This window comes from Chiloscyllium punctatum, chromosome 26 (assembly GCF_047496795.1).
Source record: "Chiloscyllium punctatum isolate Juve2018m chromosome 26, sChiPun1.3, whole genome shotgun sequence".
Lineage (NCBI taxonomy): Eukaryota > Metazoa > Chordata > Chondrichthyes > Orectolobiformes > Hemiscylliidae > Chiloscyllium > Chiloscyllium punctatum.
The window spans coordinates 63,965,911-63,986,188 of NC_092764.1; the positions used below are offsets into that span (position 1 = coordinate 63,965,911).

At 43.1% G+C, this 20,278-nt stretch overlaps 1 protein-coding gene and 1 long non-coding RNA gene across 2 annotated transcripts in view; one reads left to right on the forward strand and one right to left on the reverse strand.

Annotated features, from left to right (window-relative positions):
* LOC140453130 (adhesion G-protein coupled receptor G1-like) overlaps positions 1-20,278 on the forward strand; it is a 55,848-nt gene that overhangs the window by 33,461 nt on the left and 2,109 nt on the right. Inside the window, exons 7-12 of the mRNA XM_072547542.1 lie at positions 4,810-4,917; positions 5,014-5,059; positions 5,145-5,251; positions 7,773-8,041; positions 9,893-9,992; positions 17,492-17,748. Coding sequence (XP_072403643.1) covers positions 4,810-4,917; positions 5,014-5,059; positions 5,145-5,251; positions 7,773-7,883 — 372 coding nt within the window. The 3' untranslated portion in view covers positions 7,884-8,041; positions 9,893-9,992; positions 17,492-17,748. The remainder of the gene's footprint in view (positions 1-4,809; positions 4,918-5,013; positions 5,060-5,144; positions 5,252-7,772; positions 8,042-9,892; positions 9,993-17,491; positions 17,749-20,278) is intronic.
* Positions 15,953-20,278, reverse strand: part of LOC140453131 (uncharacterized) — a 33,158-nt gene continuing 28,832 nt past the window's right edge. Inside the window, exon 3 of the long non-coding RNA XR_011952310.1 lies at positions 15,953-16,064. This is a non-coding gene — a long non-coding RNA (uncharacterized lncRNA). The remainder of the gene's footprint in view (positions 16,065-20,278) is intronic.

Sequence of the window (20,278 nt, forward strand, 5' to 3'; positions counted from 1 at the left end):
GGTCTTGCTTTCTTTTCTGTGTTGGTCATATTTCCTTTGCAGCAGCTGCTTACTCTCTTTCATGTTTATTTTCCACTTATTTCCTATTCCTTCTCCTGAGCTCTCGGTTTGGTCTGATTCCTCAATCCTGAAACGTTCCAATCGAGTTTTCCTTTCAGAGTGAATGCCTGTCACATGTTTTCGTCCTTCAATGTGCGATGGTCTAAATGGTCAGACATCATTTACTGATCTGGGATTTTCGGAATGTCTCTCCATGCTGGGACACACATAAATATCATTTATACTTTTCAAAAATATTATTTCAACGGCACATAATTTCTCAACACGTTGCTTCAACTTCTCAAGTCTGTAATTTCATTGTGGTTGCTTCACTATGGTTGTGTTTTCTATTATCGCATCATTTTCTTGATAAAACTGTGACAGTCTCTCTCCTTTTCCATTTTATCTGGGTCTATACTCAATGGAGTTTAGAAGGATGAGGGGGGGGATCTCATTGAAGCACACAGAATACTGAATGGCCTGGACAGAGTAGGTGTTGAGAAGATGGTAGGAGAGACTAGGACCTGAGGGCATAGCCTTAGAATAAAGGGAAGATCTTATAGTACGGAGATAAGGAGAAACTTCTTCAGCCAGAGAATGGAGAATCTATGGAATTCATTGCCACTGAAGGCTGTGGAGGCCGGATCATTGAGTATATTTAAGATTGAGATAGAAAGGTTGTTGAGTATCAAGGGGATCAAGGGTTATAGACAATAGACAATAGGTGCAAGAGTAGGCCATTCAGCCCTTCGGGTCTGCACCGCCATTCAATATGATCATGGCTGATCATTCCTAATCAGTATCCTCTTCCTGCCTTATCTTCATAACCCTTGATTCCACTATCTTTGAGAGCTCTATCCAACTCTTTCTTAAATGAATCCAGAGACTGGGCCTTCACTGCCCTCTGGGGCAGAGCATTCCACACTGCCACCACTCTCTAGGTGAAGAAGTTTCTCCTCATCGCTGTCTTAAATGGTCTACCCCGTATTTTTAAGCTGTGTCCTCTGGTTCGGCACTCACCCATCAGCGGAAACATGTTTCCTGCTGCCAGAGTGTCCAATCCTTTCATTATCTTATATGTCTCAATCAGATCCCCTTCTAAACTTAAGAGTATACAAGCCCAGTCGCTTCAGTCTTTCAGTGTAAGGTAATCCCGCCATTCCAGGAATTGACCTCGTGAACCTACGCTGCACTCCCTCAATAGCCAGAATGTCTTTCCTCAAATTTGGAGACCAGAATTGCACACAGGACACCAGGTGTGGTCTCACCAGGGCCTTGTACAGCTGCAGAAGCACCTCTTTGCTTCTATACTCAATTCCTCTTGTTATGAAGGCCAGCATGCTATTAGCCTTTTTCACTACTTGCTGTACCTGCATGCTTACCTTCATTGACTGGTGTACAAGGACACCCAGATCTCTCTGTACTGCCCCTTTACCTAAATTGATTCCATTTAGGTAGTAATCTGCCTTCCTGTTCTTGCCACCAAAGTGGATAACCATATATTTATCCACATTAAACTGCATCTGCCATGCATCTGACCATTCACCTAACTTGTCCAGGTCACCCTGTAATCTCCTAACATCCTTATCACATTTTACCCTGCCATCCAGCTTTGTATCATCAGCAAATTTGCTAATGTTATTGCTGATACCATCTTCTATATCATTAACATATATTGTAAAAAGCTGCGGTCCCAGCACTGATCCCTGTGGTACCCCACTGGTCACTGCCTGCCATTCCGAAATGGAGCCGTTAATCACTACCCTTTGTTTCCTATCAGCCAACCAATTTTCAATCCAATCTAGTACTTTGCCCCCAATACCATGCGCCCTAATTTTGCTCACTAACCTCCTATGTGGGACTTTATCAAAAGCTTTCTGAAAGTCCAGGTACACTATATCTACTGGATCTCCCTCATCCATCTTCAGAGTTACAGCCTCATAAAATTCAAGAAGATTAGTCAAGCATGATTTCCCCTTCATAAATCCATGCTGGCTCTGACCTATCCTGTTACTACTATCCAGATGTGCCGTAATTTCATCCTTTATAATAGACTCCAGCATCTTTCCCACCACTGAGGTCAGACTAACTGGTCTATAATTTCCTGCTTTCTCTCTCCCACCTTTCTTAAAAAGTGGTATAACATTAGCCACCCTCCAATCCTCAGGAACTGAACCCGAATCTATCGAACTCTGGAAAATAATCACCAACGCATCCACGATTTCCCGAGCCACCTCCTTCAGTACCCTGGGATGTAGACCATCAGGCCTCAGGGACTTATCAACCTTCAGACCTAACAGTCTCTCCAACACCAAATCCTGGCAAATATAAATTCCCTTAAGTTCAGGTCCTTCAGCCACTCCATTGCATTATGGGGAGAAAACAAGGGAATGGAGTTGAGAAACTCATCAGCCATGGTTAAATGGCAGGGCAGATTTGATGGGCTGAATGGCCTCATGTCTGCTCCTATCTATTATGGTCTAATGGTCTTCTGGATTCGAGGTCATATTGATCGACACATGTCCCGATATTCCTTCACCAATTTAATTGTATAAGTCACCCATTGCAATTATCATAACATCCCATTTAACTGAATTTGCAACACTTCAGATTGCCACCAAAAATGCCTCTATTTCCTGCTCACTGTGTTTTTATGCTGGGGCAGGATGGAAGCACAGAAAATAGGAGCAGAACGAGACGATTCAGTCCTTCGATCCTTATCTACCATCTAACTCAGTCCCTTGTTCCTGCTTTCTCCCTGTACCCTTTGATTCCTTTAGCACTAAGAACTATATCTAACTTCAGTTTGAAAACATTCAATGAAATGGCTTCAACCACTGTCTGTGGTAAAGAGTTCCACAGGCTCACCACTCACTGAGTGCAGAATGTTTTCCCCATCTCAGTGCTAAATGACTGACCCCATATTCACAATCTGTGATCCCTGGTTCAGGACTCCCCAGTCACTGGGAACATCTTTCTTGCAGTTACCCTGTCGACTCCTGTTAGAATTGGATAGGTTTCTATGAGATTCTGCCCAATTCTTCTAATCTCCAGTGAACAAAGACTGGATTGGTTCAGACATTCTTCAAATGTCAGTTCTGCAGTCTCAGGAATGAGGTCACTGAACCTTCATTGAACTCCCTCAATATCCAGAACATCCTTTCTCAGATAAGGAAACCAAAACTGGACACAATACTCCAAGTGTGGTCTCACCAAGGCCGTGTATAATTACAGCAGGACACTCCCGCTCCTGTACTCGAACCCTCTCACTATGAAGAACAACATGCCATTGACCTTCCTCACTGCTTCCTGCCCCTGCATCCTCACTTTCAGCAATTGCATTATGAGGACACACCGATCTTGTTCTGCCTCCCCTTTGGAAATCGATCATTATTCAGATCATAATCTGCCTTCCTATTTTTGTAAACTAATCACATTATATTTCATCTGCCGTGCATTAGCCCACTCACTCAGCATGTCCAAATCATATTGAAGCATCACTACATCCTCCACAGAGCTCACCCTCCCACCCAGCTTCATCTCATCTGCAAATATGGAGATATGACGCTGACTTCCTGATCGAAATCTTTCATAAACATTGTGAGTAGCTGCTGTTCTAGCACTGATCCCTGTGGAGTGAAGCATGAACACTGCTGAGAGTTATATGCTGCTGGTCTTAGACAGGGTTACACATGGACATGATATGTTCAGAATGGCCGATTGAATGGATTGAATGTTTAATGACAGTACGTTTTCTTCATCATGAAGCTGACAGCTCAGGCTCCCTGTTCATTTAGGTCTATCCCACCAATGGAGGGTGTCACTGGCATTGTATACATCAGGAGCTCACCCTGGGACCAGTAGATCAAGTCAAGTCTGGCTGGTACATGGGCCCCTCGTCATTGGGGGGACCGGTGTCACCAGCATTGAGCATTTTTCTTCCATTCCAGCAGACAGCTTTCTGACTTTCTCTTCCGGTCAAACCTTTTAAAAGAAGGATCGGAGTTGGCATTAAATTCAACAATATCCTGAGCTGCCCGAGTGCAGGCTTGGAACTGCAGCTGCCAATATCATTTCCCACCTCATGGTTTGGGCCTTTTCCAAACACTCCAGGACTTTTCTGTTTGAGTTTTAGTTCAGGTGGTGTTATTTTCCCCTTGCTGCCTGCACAGTGGAGCTTTAAGGTGGAGTGTAGTGTGTGCTGACTGACCCCATCCTTTAAGCTTGGAGTTAATCTGTGAGACCCTGCAAACAGTCTCCAACCTAACGACAGGTTTGAATTCAGAGTTTCCCGTTCCTGACCAAGGTTTGGAAGAGCCCATGCTATTTTACCCATTACTGATATACCAACACCCACAGTTCATGGAATATGGTGTGGCATGCACTTGGTCCAGAACATTCTGGTTATTTGAATCCTTTGGAATCTTTCTGCCCTGGCTGTTTTCTTTGTCAATGAATACACCTCAATGTTCATCATTTCTCCTTCCATTACGGGTTGTCCCTCAACTCAGACAGAGTATGACCCTTCGAGCCAGCAGTGAGAGCTGGGTGGAGATGAGAACCATTGATCCCAGTCCATCACACAAGGTGGGAAGGCTGAAAACACAAGGGTAAGACCTCGATCCAAACACTCCACGTCAACACACTTTGTACGTTTGACTATAGCAAGTGGAGTCTGTCTTCACCCAGAAATTAGGCTGCTGTTCATTCCTTTTCTTCATTTGATTTTAATCAGAAATTCTTCTGTAACCTATATGTATATCTTTGCAGGTTAAAAATCAAACTGTTCTAAATCGTGTGGTTGGAATTCAAGTGGGGAATAGAGCGTTTGATAATCTGACAGACCCTGTGATAATTGTATTTAACAAATCATCACCGGTAAGGACATTTTTCACTTTTCATTATTCAATTGATTAACAGGAAATATTCATGTTAAGGGTGGCAAAGATTTATTGATCATTTTCTTCATATTAGGTAAAGGCCATTCCAAAATGTGTCTTTTGGGAGTTACAACAAAATGGTAAGGAAAACGGTCATGTTATCAAAGATTTCAGTTATCCTTGACCCAAGGATTGAGTTCTCAGTGCTGCCCCTTTCTATTGCAGGGAACCCAGCTGAGGGTCACTGGAACGATTCCGGCTGCACAACACAAAACACAGTCAATGAAGTCATCTGTCGATGCAATCACCTGACTTTCTTTGCTGTCTTGCTGGTAGGGTCAATGTAATGCAATATTATGTATCTTTTGGCCTATTCCACTTTGGCTGCGATCAACAAATTTTAGCAGCAATAAAAATACAAAATACATAAAGATGCAAAAACAGATTAGAAAAGCCAATTGTTTTATTAAGACAATCCCATCCCAACAGGCAGCAAGCTACTCAGCTTCAAACCCATTTCCCCCATTCCTTTCTTTCAGAATTATCCCATCTTTCCAGGGAGGCAAGAGAAATTAAATCTGAGGGAGAATCCAAATTTGAGGGAGGAGCTTTGGGAAGTGTCACACTGACCCTGATAGGTCCATGAGACAATGACAATCACTGTTAATCCACTCACCTTGGGCAGATCAAGATGTCTCCCACTCACCAAAACTCATCCAGCTCCCTAAGGATTGGTTGCAGTAAATCTCTCACTCCCAGTGTGTGTTGGTGATTTTTTTCTAAAGGTTTATGGCTCTTGGGAAGTGAATTGTTTCTGAGTATCTAACCCATTTGTCATCTCCCACCGCCCCAACACCATCTTCACTGTCTATCCCATTAGGATTGTCAACATTAGGGCTGGGAGTTTCATTACTCTCCAGGTGCTGAGTATCTGATGTGGAGCTTGTCGTTCTGGGGATTGTGTGGAGGCCCAGTAGCTCAGAGTAGAAAAGAGAATTGTTCAGAGTGCACATCTTTGTGGCTGCTTTCAGATTGACCTGGCCTTAGATCAGGTGTTTATGTGGCTTCTCAACAGGAGATGAGTAGATATCACAGGGGGACCCCAACCCAGAGGTGAGGGAAAGTGCAGTGAAAGTAGGGTGTGTCACTCAGTTGAAGAAAACATTACCCAATCCTCATGTCAATGGTCTCGTTTTCTGTTATAAAGCAAATCGATGGGAACCAACACTTGGATGAGAAGACATTGAGATCGCTAACATACATCACCCAGATTGGTTGTGGTGTTTCTGGCATTTTCACAGCAATTACTTTAATCATCCACTTTATTCTCAGGTAGGAACATTAATCATCAAAGATGAAATTTCATGGAGAAGAAGCCATTCTCAATGATCTCACTGTACAATCACAATATATCACAAATGTCTCCTTGAAGATAGAGCTTATGAGTAATTCACAACAGCAAGTTCATTAAACAAAGCTTACTTCTGTTTTAGTGTTTGACATTAATTCTAAGAGTATTGTAGCTGAGTAATGATTCACTTTACTTTCAGATTGTACCTCAGTATGTCATGGTCAAAGTTTGTATCTGCAGTGAGCAGTGTCACTACCTCTGAGTTAGCAGCTCTGGGTTCAAGTCCCACTCCAGGACTTGAGGACCATAGAGGGTGCATCCAGACTGAGGCCAGATTGATTATCGAGCTACAATTCCTTCCAGCACACCTTTAGCAGGTGGTCAGAGAGGGAGAGTTTCCTGATTAGGGGTTCTTGCTGCAGAGAGGTGTCCCTCGAGCTGTGCCTTCAGGTTATCCACCTGCTCCAGGAGATGGGAGTTATAGAAACAACCATAGGCACATGCTTCACCTGCCTCAGGCATCTCCAGATGCAGGAAATCTTCAAAGTCAATGTTTATCAACTTGCTGTTTTATTCCCAAATGGAGTCATTGAGATATACAGCACGGTTAGAGACCTTCAGTCCAACTCATCCGTGCTGACCAGACATCCCAATCTGACCGAGTCCCATTTACCAGCATCTGGCCCATATCCCTCCAAACCCTTCCTAATCATATACCCATCCAGAAGCCTTTTAAATGTTGTAATTGTATCAGCCTCCACCACTTCCTCTGGCAGCTCATTCCATACACGTACCACCCTCTGGGTGAAAACATTATTCCTTAGGTTCCTTTTAAACCTTTCCCCTCTTATCCTAAAGGTATGCCTTCTCGTTCTGAACTTCCCCACCCCAGGGAAAAGACCTTGTCTATTTTTCCTATTCATGCCCCTCTACAAGGTCACCCCTCAGCCTCCAATGGTCCATGGAAAACAGCCCCATCCTGTTCAACCTCTATCTACAGCTCAAACCCTCCAACCCTGGCAAATCCTTGTCATTTTTCTCTGAACGCTTTCAAGTTTCACAACATCCTTCCAATAAATGGGAGACCAGAATTGCACAAAATATTCCAAAAATGACCAAACCAATGTCATGTACCAAACCAACGTGACCTTCAATGTCATGTACCAAAAATGACCAAACCAATGTGACCTTCAAACTTCTATACTCAATGCTCTGACCAACAGAGGAAAGCATACCAAACACCTTCTTCACTATCCTGACTACCTCCAACTCCACATTCAAGGAACTATGAACCTGCACTCCAAGGTCTCTTTGTTCAGCAACACTCCCCAGGACCTTACTATTAAGGGGAAGTCCTGCCTTGATTTGCCTTTCCAAAATGCAACACCTCACATTTATCTAAATTAAACTCCATCTGCCATTCCTCAACCCATTGGCCCACCTGAAAAAGATCCCATTGCACTCTGAGGTAACCTTCTGCTGTTTCTTTTCCCTTCATTCAGAAAAAGACAAAAGGAAGCTTCCATCCAGATCCACGTGAATCTCTCTGTTGCCTTGTTTCTTCTCAATGTGAGCTTCTTAACCAGCACAGTGTTCAGTTCCAAGAGCACTGATGAGCTGTGTAAAGCCATCGCTGCCCTGCTGCATTACTCACTGCTTTGCAGTTTTACATGGATGGGAATTGAAGCATTTCACCTGTACCTTATGCTGATCAAAGTCTTCAACATTTACATTCGGTTTTACATGCTGAAACTCTGCCTTCTCGGTTGGGGTGAGTGTGAAGTATTCTGTCACTGAGTTATTTGTAAGTGCATGGTCTGATTCTCAATCATGTAGTAACGACTTTTATTTCATTGTTACAAGAAAAGGGGCTGAAGAATAAAACAGCTATTCTTTAAGGGTTCTGGCTGTCTCTGTCAGATAACAGGAGAAAATCTCTGTCAAATTTCAGGCCAAGTGTATTAAGGATCAAACTTGGTGAAAGTAGGAATTGTAATTGATAAGTGAACAGATTCAAACCCAGACAGAAAACAGAATGGGAGTGATGTTTGATAGTCCAGGTTTACTTCCAGCTGGGAATGAATACAGCATGAAACATCCTTGAAATGTAACCCTGAGACAGCACCAATCAAAGACACCATCCCCTCTTGTGAGAGTGGAATTCATGGATAGAGGGTTTCTCTTGATTAATTAGAGAGATTCCTCCAGCAATGAACTGTGTCTCTGATTGAAAGCTGGGTCTTAGGAATCTAAATTCAGTGCTAAAAGGTTCAAGGGTGAGGTCCCCCAGAGTCATCACTGAGAGACACATGTTAATATGTGCCAAGCATGACCATACACACAGGCCGGTATTTTAAACCAAAGAACAAGTTTTCTTCCAAAAGCTGCCACCTTCGTGTTGCTGTAGCAGGAAGTGAAGGATTCAGACAGCAACTTTCACTTTCCAATCTGTCACCACTCCCCATAACAGAGCAGGTAGCTCATTTCTGACTGTACTCACATTACTCAGCAGAAAAACAGTCAGAGTCAGGGGACAGCTCCATGCTGGGTAGAAACCCTGCCGACTGTATTCAACATTCCCAGTGCAACACCCCATAGCAGCCTGCCAACATCTGAAGTCTGAGTCTTAACGTCAGTGACCTCTTTGTGTATCTGACACTCCTGTATACTGGAATCTCGGGGGAGTGAAATTCTTATATACCAGCGACACAGCAGGGGCTCTGAGTGAATTCAGCAGCTTGTCATACACTGTCTCAGTTTATATTCTCTGGGGATTTGACAAATATAACCAAGAGTTTTCATTTCAAGCCAAATAAAACACATTGAAACAAGGAAACAGATCTCCAAGAGCAGTTTGAACTCTTGCTATGCAAGGTTACTTCTAAAATATTGCTTAAAATAAACACAACTTGAATCATTTTCCTCTTGAGTCATCAAGACTGGGGTGCAAGGAAATAATGTTGAAAAGGGACCATCAACCCATATAGTGTAAGACGAGGGTACTGATCGGACCGTGTTTGGGATATAGATGCAGCAGTAACTCAAAGCTGTTAGTCTTAGTTAGATGCTTAAACTCAGCCAGGCAAGCATACTTTGTGTAGTCAAGGATAAACATCACACAACACCAGGTTATAGTCCAACGGGTTTATTTGGAGGCGCTAGCTTTCGGACTGCTGCTTCTCCATCAGGTCATCAACCACCTGATGAAGAAACAGTGCTTCAAAACCTCGTGGCTCCAAGTAAAGCTGTCGGACTATAACCTGGTGTCGTGTGATTTTTAAATTTGTCCACCTCAGTCCAACACTGGTCCCTCCAAATTGTGCCGTCAAGGCATTGTCATGGATAAAGCAGCACGGATTGACTGATTCCATAACCCTTTCCTCAATGAAGAATATATGATGTATGGGCAAATATCTTCTTCCTCCAAAGGATAGAGTCCTGTGTGTGAAGAGATATAGCTTCTATCACGTGAAGCTAACTCTCACTGTGAGCCTGATTGATAATATTAAATTGGTTTGGAGTGTAATTCTCACTGTAGTCGGAATTATTAATAAATGTTGTCTATTAACAATCACAGAATAATGTCAGTAATCTCTGTAACTGTACTCATTTGTATTCCCAGGCCTCCCAGCTGGTGTGCTTTTAATCATCATTGGAGAACGCACAGATAATTATGGCCAGTACTCAATTCTTCTCAATGGCGATCATGCCCCTTCTAGCATGTAAGTTTTAATAATTTGACTTTTAAGAAGTTACTGGTAAATAAAATAATGCAATCGAGAAAGAGACCATTTGGCCGATCAAGTTTGTGCCAGCTCCTTTGGTAAAATTGTCCAGTCATCCTTACTCTCCTACTCTTTCCCCATCGCTTCCCAGGTATTGACCCTTTTACCTCTGGAAACAGTTTATCTTTTTGTATTGCGGAAGAAAGATGCATCTTGTCAAAGCTTTCTGTCTTATAATCATCAGGACAATTTGCAAGAATACCAATTTGATGGGGCAACAACATTTATACTTTAAGAGAGAAGAGTTGTCATTGGTGAACAGGTAAACTCTGGTTGTCAGAGGCATTACCATAGAGAAGTTAATGATGAAGGAAGGGAGAAATTGAAGAAAATCACAGTCACTGGAGAAGTGGTCCTGAATAAATTGATGGACCCGGAGGCTGACAGGTGTTCGGGTCCTGATGGACTCCATCCCAGGGTCGGAAAAGAAGTGGCTAATGAAATGATTAATCCATTTTATCTTAAATTTCCAAAATTCCTGTATTGGTCAGCTTATTTCAAAAACAATGTCAATATATTGGAGGCAGTTCAGAGAGGATTTACTGGGACTAATATGTGGAATGAGAGGATTGCTTTGTGAGGAAAGGTTGGATAGGGGAGGTAATGGCCTTGTGGTGTTAGGTGTGAATCCAGAGACCCAGGTCATGTTCTGGGGACCAGGGTTTGATTCCTGCCCTGGCAGATGGAAGAATTGGAATTCAATAAAAGAAATTCTGGAATAATGACCATGAAACCATTGTCAATTGGTGGGAAAACTCCATCTGCTTCACTAAGGCCCTTCAGAGAAAGAAACTGCCAACCTTACCTGGTTTGTCCTTCGTGCGACTCCAGATCCAGAACAAGGCAGTTGACTCTAACATCCCTTTTGGCAGCTAGGGATGGGCAATAACTGCTGGCCCAGCCAATGATGCACGTTTTTAAAAAATCAACTGGCGTTTCGAACAGTAAGAAATGACTTGGTTGATATATATAAGTTCCTGAGGGGTCTTGACAGGGTACATGCACAGAGTGTCACAAAGCTGTTTTTTTCCTAAAAGCTGTTCCTTGGCTCAAGGACACTCTGTCCTTGATATTATTCTGAGGGGTAATACACCAGGCTGGGCTCGGATCAGACTGGTCTGGTACAGAGATGGAAAGGATTTTGAGAGGCTTGTTGTTTGTATGTAAACAGATGAGACTTCAGGCCAAAAGTGGTCATGTTTTAGAAGTGACCTGTATAATGAAAGGGGAGTGGTCAGCTCTCTAGCTGAGCTGAGCAGTTTAATTCAGTCCAGAACTGGTTGGGAGTTCAACAGTGAGCTGTGTGGAAACTCTCTCTCTCCTTCTAACTTCAACCTGTAAGCATGTGTTCCATTTATACTGGTGTTTAAAAGGAATTTGCTTTTTGGGACTGTTGTGTATATTCAGAACAGCATAATTAAGTCTAGTTTGGGTAGATTGAGTTCTGTAGGGGTTCTTTATTCTGTTTCATTGTGTAATTTTGTGAATAAATGTTTTGTCTCTTTTAAACTTGGTACTCAAGCTTGCTTACTTAATCTGGGTGATTTTCACTGTGCACTTAAAACAAATTGCAAAGTTATGGTCTGGGCTGCCTGCTTAAGAATGTGTTGAGTGGTCTGGCCTAGTTCATAACAAGAGGATATTTCCTCTCATGGGGAATCTAGAACCAGGGATCACTATTTATAAAATCAGATGCACCCATTTAAAACAGGCTGGTTTTTTTTCCTTCAGAGGGTTGTGAGACTTTGCAATTCTCTCCCAAAAGTAATGGTGGAAGCATTCTCCTTGAATATTGTTAAGGCAATATTGTTGCTGAGGAAGCAATGAAAGATTATAAGCAGGAAGCAGGAATGGCAATTTGATGTTAACAATCAGTCTATCCATGGTCTTATTGAGTGGCACAGCCAGTTTGAGGGACTGATTGGTCCATTCTTTTCCTAATTCTTATGTGAGCATGGTTCATGCGAAGCCTCGGTTAAATGTTAATCCAGGCATGGTTGACTCTGGTTAGTCAAGGCATTGCCCTGAGAAATGAACCAAAGAATGGCAGTCACCCATTTTGTTGAGTTGAAATGGGCAGTGGGTGTACATGTTCTTTCTGTCTGCAATAAACAGGGCCGATAGGTTCAGGAACACATCATTAGCCCATACTCACAACATAGTGTCCAACATTAGATGTGCTTCTGCAATTGGACAGCATATACTAGATAATCCAGTGTGCAAAGAATTATGCTAACAACCAATGTAGGATCTTTGTTGTCTCCAGCCTCGACTATTCCAGTAATCTTTCTCCATCTCTGTGTCCTTCAGCTCATCACAAACTCTACAGTCATTTCTTCTTCTGCACCAAGTCCTAATTATCCACTTTCCTTTGTCCTCACTGATCTACACGAACTCCTGACCTTCCTCCTTCTCCAATTTATGATTCTGATCCTTGCTTTAAAAGCTCCATGACCTTTCCCCTCCCTATATCATTGGAAATACTTCCCTCTCTACAACTCTCCAGAAGGGCCATTCCTCACTCCTTTTGCCTCATCATTCTCTGGCATTGCCTCCTGAAGACTCTCCAATTCACTTCCCCTTTTTCCACCAAACACTAAAAACGACCTCGATATCCAAACTTTTAATCATCCCTCTGAATGTCTCTTTTGGCTTTTTGTCCTCTTCATTGACTTGTCTCTTGGGAAGCAGCTTTGCTGAAAAATATAAACAACTGAAGACCATTTATAAATCCAACTGATTGTTTTATTTACAAAAATACATTGGAGAGTTAGCAATCCTGTTTAAAAGTGTAAATAAGAGATTGCAAATTGTTGTCTAGAGCGTTCTTTCTCATTCCTTCAGTCTTCATTTTCCCAGGATGCCTTGGGAGGTGTTGAATTCATTTCATTTATTGAAATCACTTTATTTTAGATCCTGACTTTTAACACTATTTTTAGAGCAATTAAAAAGCACTGAGATGTGGATTTCCTCACTGAATATTTTAATCCATGAAGAACTCGAGCTGGAGAATCCTCATTTGTCAACACGGAATGTTTGAAAGGAGACTCGAGGCCAAGAGTCACTCTCAGAGATAATCACCACAAATGGTTAATGCACACGCAATATTCCTCTGTGCACTATTTTACCCTGAAACATTACACTGTTTCATATAAACCAGTCACTTCTGATGATGAAACAGCAGCCAGCAAAATGTCACATTCGATCTTTGAACATCTACCCAACGATAATCAACTGTCATTTAGAGTCATAGAGATGTACAGCACGGAAACAGACCCTTCGGTCCAACCCGTCCATGCCAACCAGATATCCCAACCCAATCTAGTCCCACCTGCCAGCACCTGGCATATATCCCTCCAAAACCCTTCTTATTCATATACCCATCCAGATGCCTTTTAATGTTGCAATTGTACCAGCCTCCACCACTTCCTCTGGCAGCTCATTCCATACACATACCACCCTCTGCGTGAAAACATTGCCCCTTAGATCTCTTTTATATCTTTCCCCTCTCACCCTAAACCTATGCCCTCTAGTTCTGGACTCCCCCACCCCAGGGAAGAGACTTTGTCTATTTATCCTATCTGTGGCCCTTATGATTTTATAAACCTCTATAAGGTCACTCCTCACCTTCCGATGCACCAGGGAGAACAGATCTAGCCTATTCAACATCCCCTTATAGCTCAAACCTTCCAACACTGGCAACATATTTGTAAATCTTTTCTGAACCCTTTCAAATTTCACAACATCTTTCCGATAGAAAGGAGACCAGAATTGCGCGCGATATTCCAAACGTGGCCTAACCAATGTCCTATACAATCACAACATGACCTCCCAACTCCTGTCCTCAATACTCTGACCAATAAAGGAAAGCATACCAAACGAATTCTTCATTATCCTATCTAAATGTGACTCCACTTTCAAGGAGCTGTGAACCTGCACTCCACGGTCTCTTTGTTCAGCAACTCTCCCTAGGACCTTACCATTAAGTATATAAGCCCTGCTAAGATTTGCTTCCCCAAAATGCAGCACCTCACATTTATCTAAATTAAACTCCATCTGCCACTTCTCATCCCATTGACTGATCAAGATCCCATTGTAATCTGAGGTAACGTTCTTTGCTATCTACTGCACCTCCAATTTTGGTGTCAGCTACAAACTTACTAACTGTACCTCTTATGCTCACATCCAAATCATTTATATAAATGATGAAAAGCAGGGGACCCAGCACCAATCCTTGTGGCACTCCACTGGTCACAGGCCTCCAGTCTGAAAAACAACCCTCCACACCACCCTCTGTCTTCTACCTTTGAGCCACTTCTGTATTCAAATGGCTAGTTCTCCCTGTATTCCATGAGATCTAACCTTACTAATCAGTCTCCCATGGGGAACCTTGTTGAATTCCTTACTGAAGTCCATATAGATCACATCTACCGCTCTGCCCTCATCAATCCTCTTTGTTACTTCTTCAAAAAACTCAATCAAGTTTGTGAGACATGATGTCCCATGCACAAAGCCATGTTGATTATCCCTAATCAGTCCTTGCATTTCCAAATACATGTATATCCTGTCTCTCAGGATTCCCTCCAACACCTTGCCTACCACTAATGTCAGGCTCCCTGATCGAGAATTCTCTGGCTTGTCCTTACCATCTTTCTTAAACAGTGGCACCACGTTTGCCAACCTCCAGTCTTCTGACCCATCACCTGTGGCTATTGATGATCCAAATATCTCAGTAAGAGGCCCAGCAATCACCCCATCTCCTGCAGCTCCACACAAAGGCCACCTTGCTGATCTTTGAGGGGCCCTATACTCTCCCTAGTTACCCTTTTGTCCTTAATGTATTTGCATTAACCCTTTGGGTTTTCTTCAACTCTATTTGCCACAGCTATCTCATGTCCCCTTTTTGCCCTCCTGATATCCCTCTTAAGGATACACCAACAACCTTTATACACTTCTAGGGATTCAGTCGATCTATCCTGTCTATATACTTCCTTCTTTTTCTTAACCAAACCCTCCATTTAGATTACTTACAGTGTGGAAACAGGCCATTCGGCCCAACAAGTCCACACCGATCCGCCGAAGCACCACCCCTACATTTACCCCTTCACCTAACACTGCGGGCAATTTAGCCTGGCCAATTCCCCTAACCTGCACATTTTTGGATTGTGGGAGGAAACGCAGACATGGGGAGAATGTGCAAACTCCACACAGAGAGTCTGCCTGAGGCGGGATTTGAACCTGGGTCTCTGGCGCTGTGAGGCAGCAGTGCTAACCACTATGCCACCGTGTCGCCCACAATTTCCTTAGTGATCCAGCATTCCCTGTACCTACAGCAAAGGCAGTAACTGTGCAGGTTCACTGCTGGGTCAGTGTGGGTTTCTTCCTCTCTCTCCCCCTCTCACCCCTGCATTGACCTCACCTTGTGCTTCCTTTGTCTGTTCCTCTCCCTTATAAAACTGCTGCTGTTTTGACTTTTTTTTCTCCAAAGTTGCAAAACAATGCAACAGCATATAAAACAGTAATTGCTGTTCCTGGAACTTGGCAAAATCACCTCCAACACCTAAAATACCTCAAAAAAGGAGCACCCTGTTACAGGCAGAAATTTTTCCCGTCCTCCATCTTGGATTACCCCAAATCCTTCTCAACTTCTGTATAACAGGGACTGCTTGAATGGAATTGTAAATCCAGCTTGTGATCCAAATTGAAGCAGCATAGTGGCTCAGTGGTTAGCACTGCTGCCTCACAGCGCCAGGGACCCAGGTTCAATTCCCGCCTCAGGCAACTGTCTGTGTGGAGTTTGCACGTTCTCCCTGTATCTGTGTGGGTTTCCCCTGGATGCTCCGGTTTCCTCCCACAGTCCAAAGATGTGCAGGTTAGGTGAATTGACCATGCTAAATTGCTCGTAGTGTTAGGTGGATTAGTCAGGGGTAAATATAGGGGAGAGAGTCGGGTGGGTTATCCTCCGGAGGGTCGGTGTGGACTTGTTGGGCCGAAGGTCCTGTTTCCACACTGCAGGAAATCTAATATAATCTCAATAAGCCTTATATTACTTGGTAAAACACTTCTTTATACCTTTTACAGGCAGCTAGTGCTTTGAGAGTATTGCTGACTTATTTAACACTCATGGTAAATTCACACATTATCAGACTCAATTATTCAGTATAAAACATCCTCAAATTGTTGAATTTGTTAATGATTTTGTGAAAAGTCTGCAAACAGAAATGTTCAATGAACACCTTAACCACTAGCTGCTCAAATAGAATACAAAGAGATACAATCAGAGCGAAAAGGTTGTTTCTCAATGTGAAGACAAAGTTACCACAGAGTTGCTCTCTAATTAGGATCATAAGACACAGAATTTATAGCAACAGCTCGCAGTGTCATGCAACTGGAATTATATAGTGAACAAACCTGAATTGCTGTTAACTTTCATCTTTTAGAATGGGTTGCAGGTTTCGTTTCAATAATATGTAAATCCCAGAACATTTCTCAAGTCAAATTTCAAGATAACTGAAGGTTTAATAAAAAAATGGTGACATCTCAGCTCAGACAATGTATTAAAGGTGTGAAGTTAGTATCTGTCTGTATCCCAATCTTAAGCCAGACTAGTTCTATTTTCAAAGTAGGAATTTATGAAATGTTACATGATTGACTGCCTGCAGATTGTGTGCTTTTTGTACAAAATAGAATGTAGCTGCTTTTACAATTCTGCAAATGCAAATTCACTCCAGAGACTCATATGTGTATGTGCATGCATGTGAGGGAGAGAGAGAGAGAGTGTGTGTGTGTGTGTGTGTGTATGTGTGTATTGGGGGGAGGGGTTGGGGTGCAGGAGAAAATGTCATTGTGTGCATCTGAGAGCATGAGCGTGAGTGCGCGTTTGTGTGTGTGCGTCCTTGGTAGTCTGTACATGAGTGTGATGGAGTATAAGTCTGTGAGAGGGTGTGTGCGTTAGTGTGAGTGTGGGGATTGTATGTGTGTGTCTCTGAGAGAGAGCGTGTGCATGACAGAGGGACTGCGGAGTGTGTGAGAGAGAGAGATAGTGAGTGTATATAGTGAAGTGGGGTCACCTGTAGTGTGACATGAACTCAAGGTCCCAGTTCAGGCCATCCTTATGGGTACTGAACTTGGCTTTCAGCCTCTGCCCAGCCACTCTGCATTGTTGCGTATCCAGAAGGAGAGACTTTCATAGTAACCAGAGCCAGAGCAGGAACTGAACCCATGCTGTTATTGTCATTTCACATCGTCAACAAGCCAGCCAGCCAACTGAGCGAGCCGACCCATCCACCCCCCTCTCTGTGGCAGCAGGATTGACCAACTGAAATGGGCACCTCCCCATTTGGATGAATATTACACCATCACCTCATTCTGCACAAAACTCTTCTTGGGATGATTTTTGGGATCTTAATTAAAATATTTTTCTGTCCTCTCAACAGGTGTTGGATAGAAAACCGGACAGTGCATTATGTTACAAATATTGCATATTTTGCACTTGTGTTCCTGAGTAACTCAATCGTGCTGCTAATTGTGGGTGTGAAGGCGTTCAGATTGAAAGGGAGAGATAGAAAGAGTGTAATCACTGTACTCGGCTTGACCTGTCTACTGGGCATTACCTATGGCATAGCTTTCTTCTCATATGGACCTCAGAGTGTAACTGCAATATACCTGTTCTGCATCCTCAACCCTCTCCAAGGTCAGTCAGACTATTACCGGGACTGTTCACATTGATGAGATTTTAGGTCAAAATAATATTATGTTTTGAGGGCTTCTCTTAAGATTTTATTTGGGATTTTGGATTTTGGAGACTGCATTTCCATTTAAGTTAGTCAGAGTAATTTAGCAAGCAACAAATGGTTTTTGAAAAAAACATACTGGCACATACTCTAATCAAACATCCATCACCTTAAACATGTTTGCTGTGGACTGGCAAGGTCTCTGCTAAGTGGGAGCATGATTGTCTCAAACACGGTCACTGCACCTCGGATAATTCACTGCATGTGAGATGAGTTGAAGTAATACGTGATAGGATAACATATAAAAGCAAATCTTTGTGAAATACAGCTGATCAATATTTCCCTCCTGGCAATCTTCAATCCATTTTTGAATTCTTTCCTCACTAACTGGTAATCCTGTAGCCAAGGATTATCTCCAAGCCTAGGCGGGCAGGATGAGGGAAAACCCAAAGGCGTTCTGTATGTGCGTGAGGAATAAGAGAATGATCAGAGAGAGGATGATCAGGGACAGTGGAGGGGAACTTTGCCTGGAGTCTGAAGAGGTAGGGGAGGCCCTAAATGAGGTTTTTGCTTCACTACTCACGAGGGAGACTCCTTGTTGATAGTGAAGACCCCATGGATCAGATTAAAATGCTTGCACTGATTGATATTGAGGAAATGGATGTGCTGGAAATTCTGGGAAGCATCAAGATAGGTAATTCCCCAGGGCTGGACCAGGAAGTAAGCAATGAGATTGCTGTGCCTCTAGTGATGATCTTTGCAACCTCACTCTCCATGGGAGTAATATCGGCTGATTGGTGAGAGGCAAATGGTGTTCCTTTGTTCAAGAAAGGGAATAGGGAAACCTCTGGGAATTACAGACCAATCAGTCTTACATCTGTTACAAGCAAGGTATTGGAAAAGATTCTAAGAGATAAGATTTAAGACTATCTGGAAAAACATCATTTGATTAAAGATAGTCAGCATGGCTTTGTCAGAGTCAGGTAGGTCATGCCTCACAAGCCTTACTGACCTCTTTGAGGATGTGACCAGACACGTTGACAAAGGTCAGGCAGTGGATGTGGTGCATATGGATTTCAGTAAAGCATTTGATAAGGTTCCCTAGGGTGGGCTTATTCAGAAAATTACAGGGAAATTTGGCTGTCTGGATACAGAGTTGGCTGGCCCATAGAAGACAGCGAGTGGTAGTGGATGGAAAGTATTCCGCCTGGAGGTCTGTGATCAGTGGGGTCCCCAGGGCTTCTGCCCTTTGTGGATTTTATAAATGACTGGGATGAAGAAGTGGAAGGATGGGTTAGTAAGTTTGCCAATGACACAAAGGTCAGTGGTGTCGTAGATAGTGACGAGGGCTGTTGTGGGCTACAACAAGACATTGACAGGATGCAGTGCTGGGCTGAGAAGTGGCAGATGGAGTTCAACCTGGATAAATATGAATGATTTACTTAGGAAGGTAGAATTTGAATGATGAAAAAGGATTAAATACAGGATTCTTGGTGGTGTGGAGGAACTGCAGGATCTTGGGTGTCCATGGACATAGATCCCTCAAGTGGCCACCAAGTTGATTGGGTTGTTAAGAAGGCATATGGTGTTTTGGCTTTCATTAACAGGAGGATTGAGTTTAAGAGTGAGGAGGTTTTGCTGCAGCTCTACAGAACCCTGACTCGACCACATTTGGAATATTGTGTCCAGTTCTGGTCGCCTCATTAGGGGAAGGATGTAGATGCTTTAGAGAGGGTGCAGAGGAGATTTACCAGGATGCTGCCTGGATTGGAGGGCTTGTTTTAGAAAGAGAGGTTGAGTGAGCTTGGGCTTTTCACACTGGAGAGAGTAAGAGAGAGAGGTGACTTGATAGAGGTATACAAGGGAATGGGAGACATAGATAGAGTAGATAGTTAGAGACCTTTCCCTGGGGCAGTAATGGCTGTCATGAAGGGTCATAATTTTCAGGTGATTGGAAGAAGGGTGAGATATCAGAGGGAGGTTTTTTTTGTACAGACAGTGGTGGGTGCGTGGAATGCACTGCCAGTGGTGGTAGTAGAGTCAGAGACATTAGGGATGTTTAAGCGACTGTTGGACAAGCACATGGATGGCAGTAAACTGAGGGGTGTGGAGGTTGGGTTGATCTTAGGTTAAGATAAATGCTCGGCACAACATCGTGGGCTGAAGGGCCTGTACTGTGCTGTAGTGTTCTATGTTCTGTGTTCTAATATTGAATTACACAATTAACAGAGGCTTCATTTCACTAGCATTCATCACCTCTTTCCCCCTATTTGCAGCTCCTGACCTCATTCAGCTTTCTGTTTGCTCCCGATTACAGCCACTCTCTCCCCTTTGTGAAAGTCTCTCCCCTGTGTAGATTCTTCTATCCTTTGCAGTGAATTCTCCCTTTGCAGTCTCTCTCCCCCTTTGCACACCTTCTCCCATGGTTACAGCATTTTTCTCCCATTTGCAACTTTCTGTCCCCAGGTCTCACTCCCTGCAGCTGTCCTC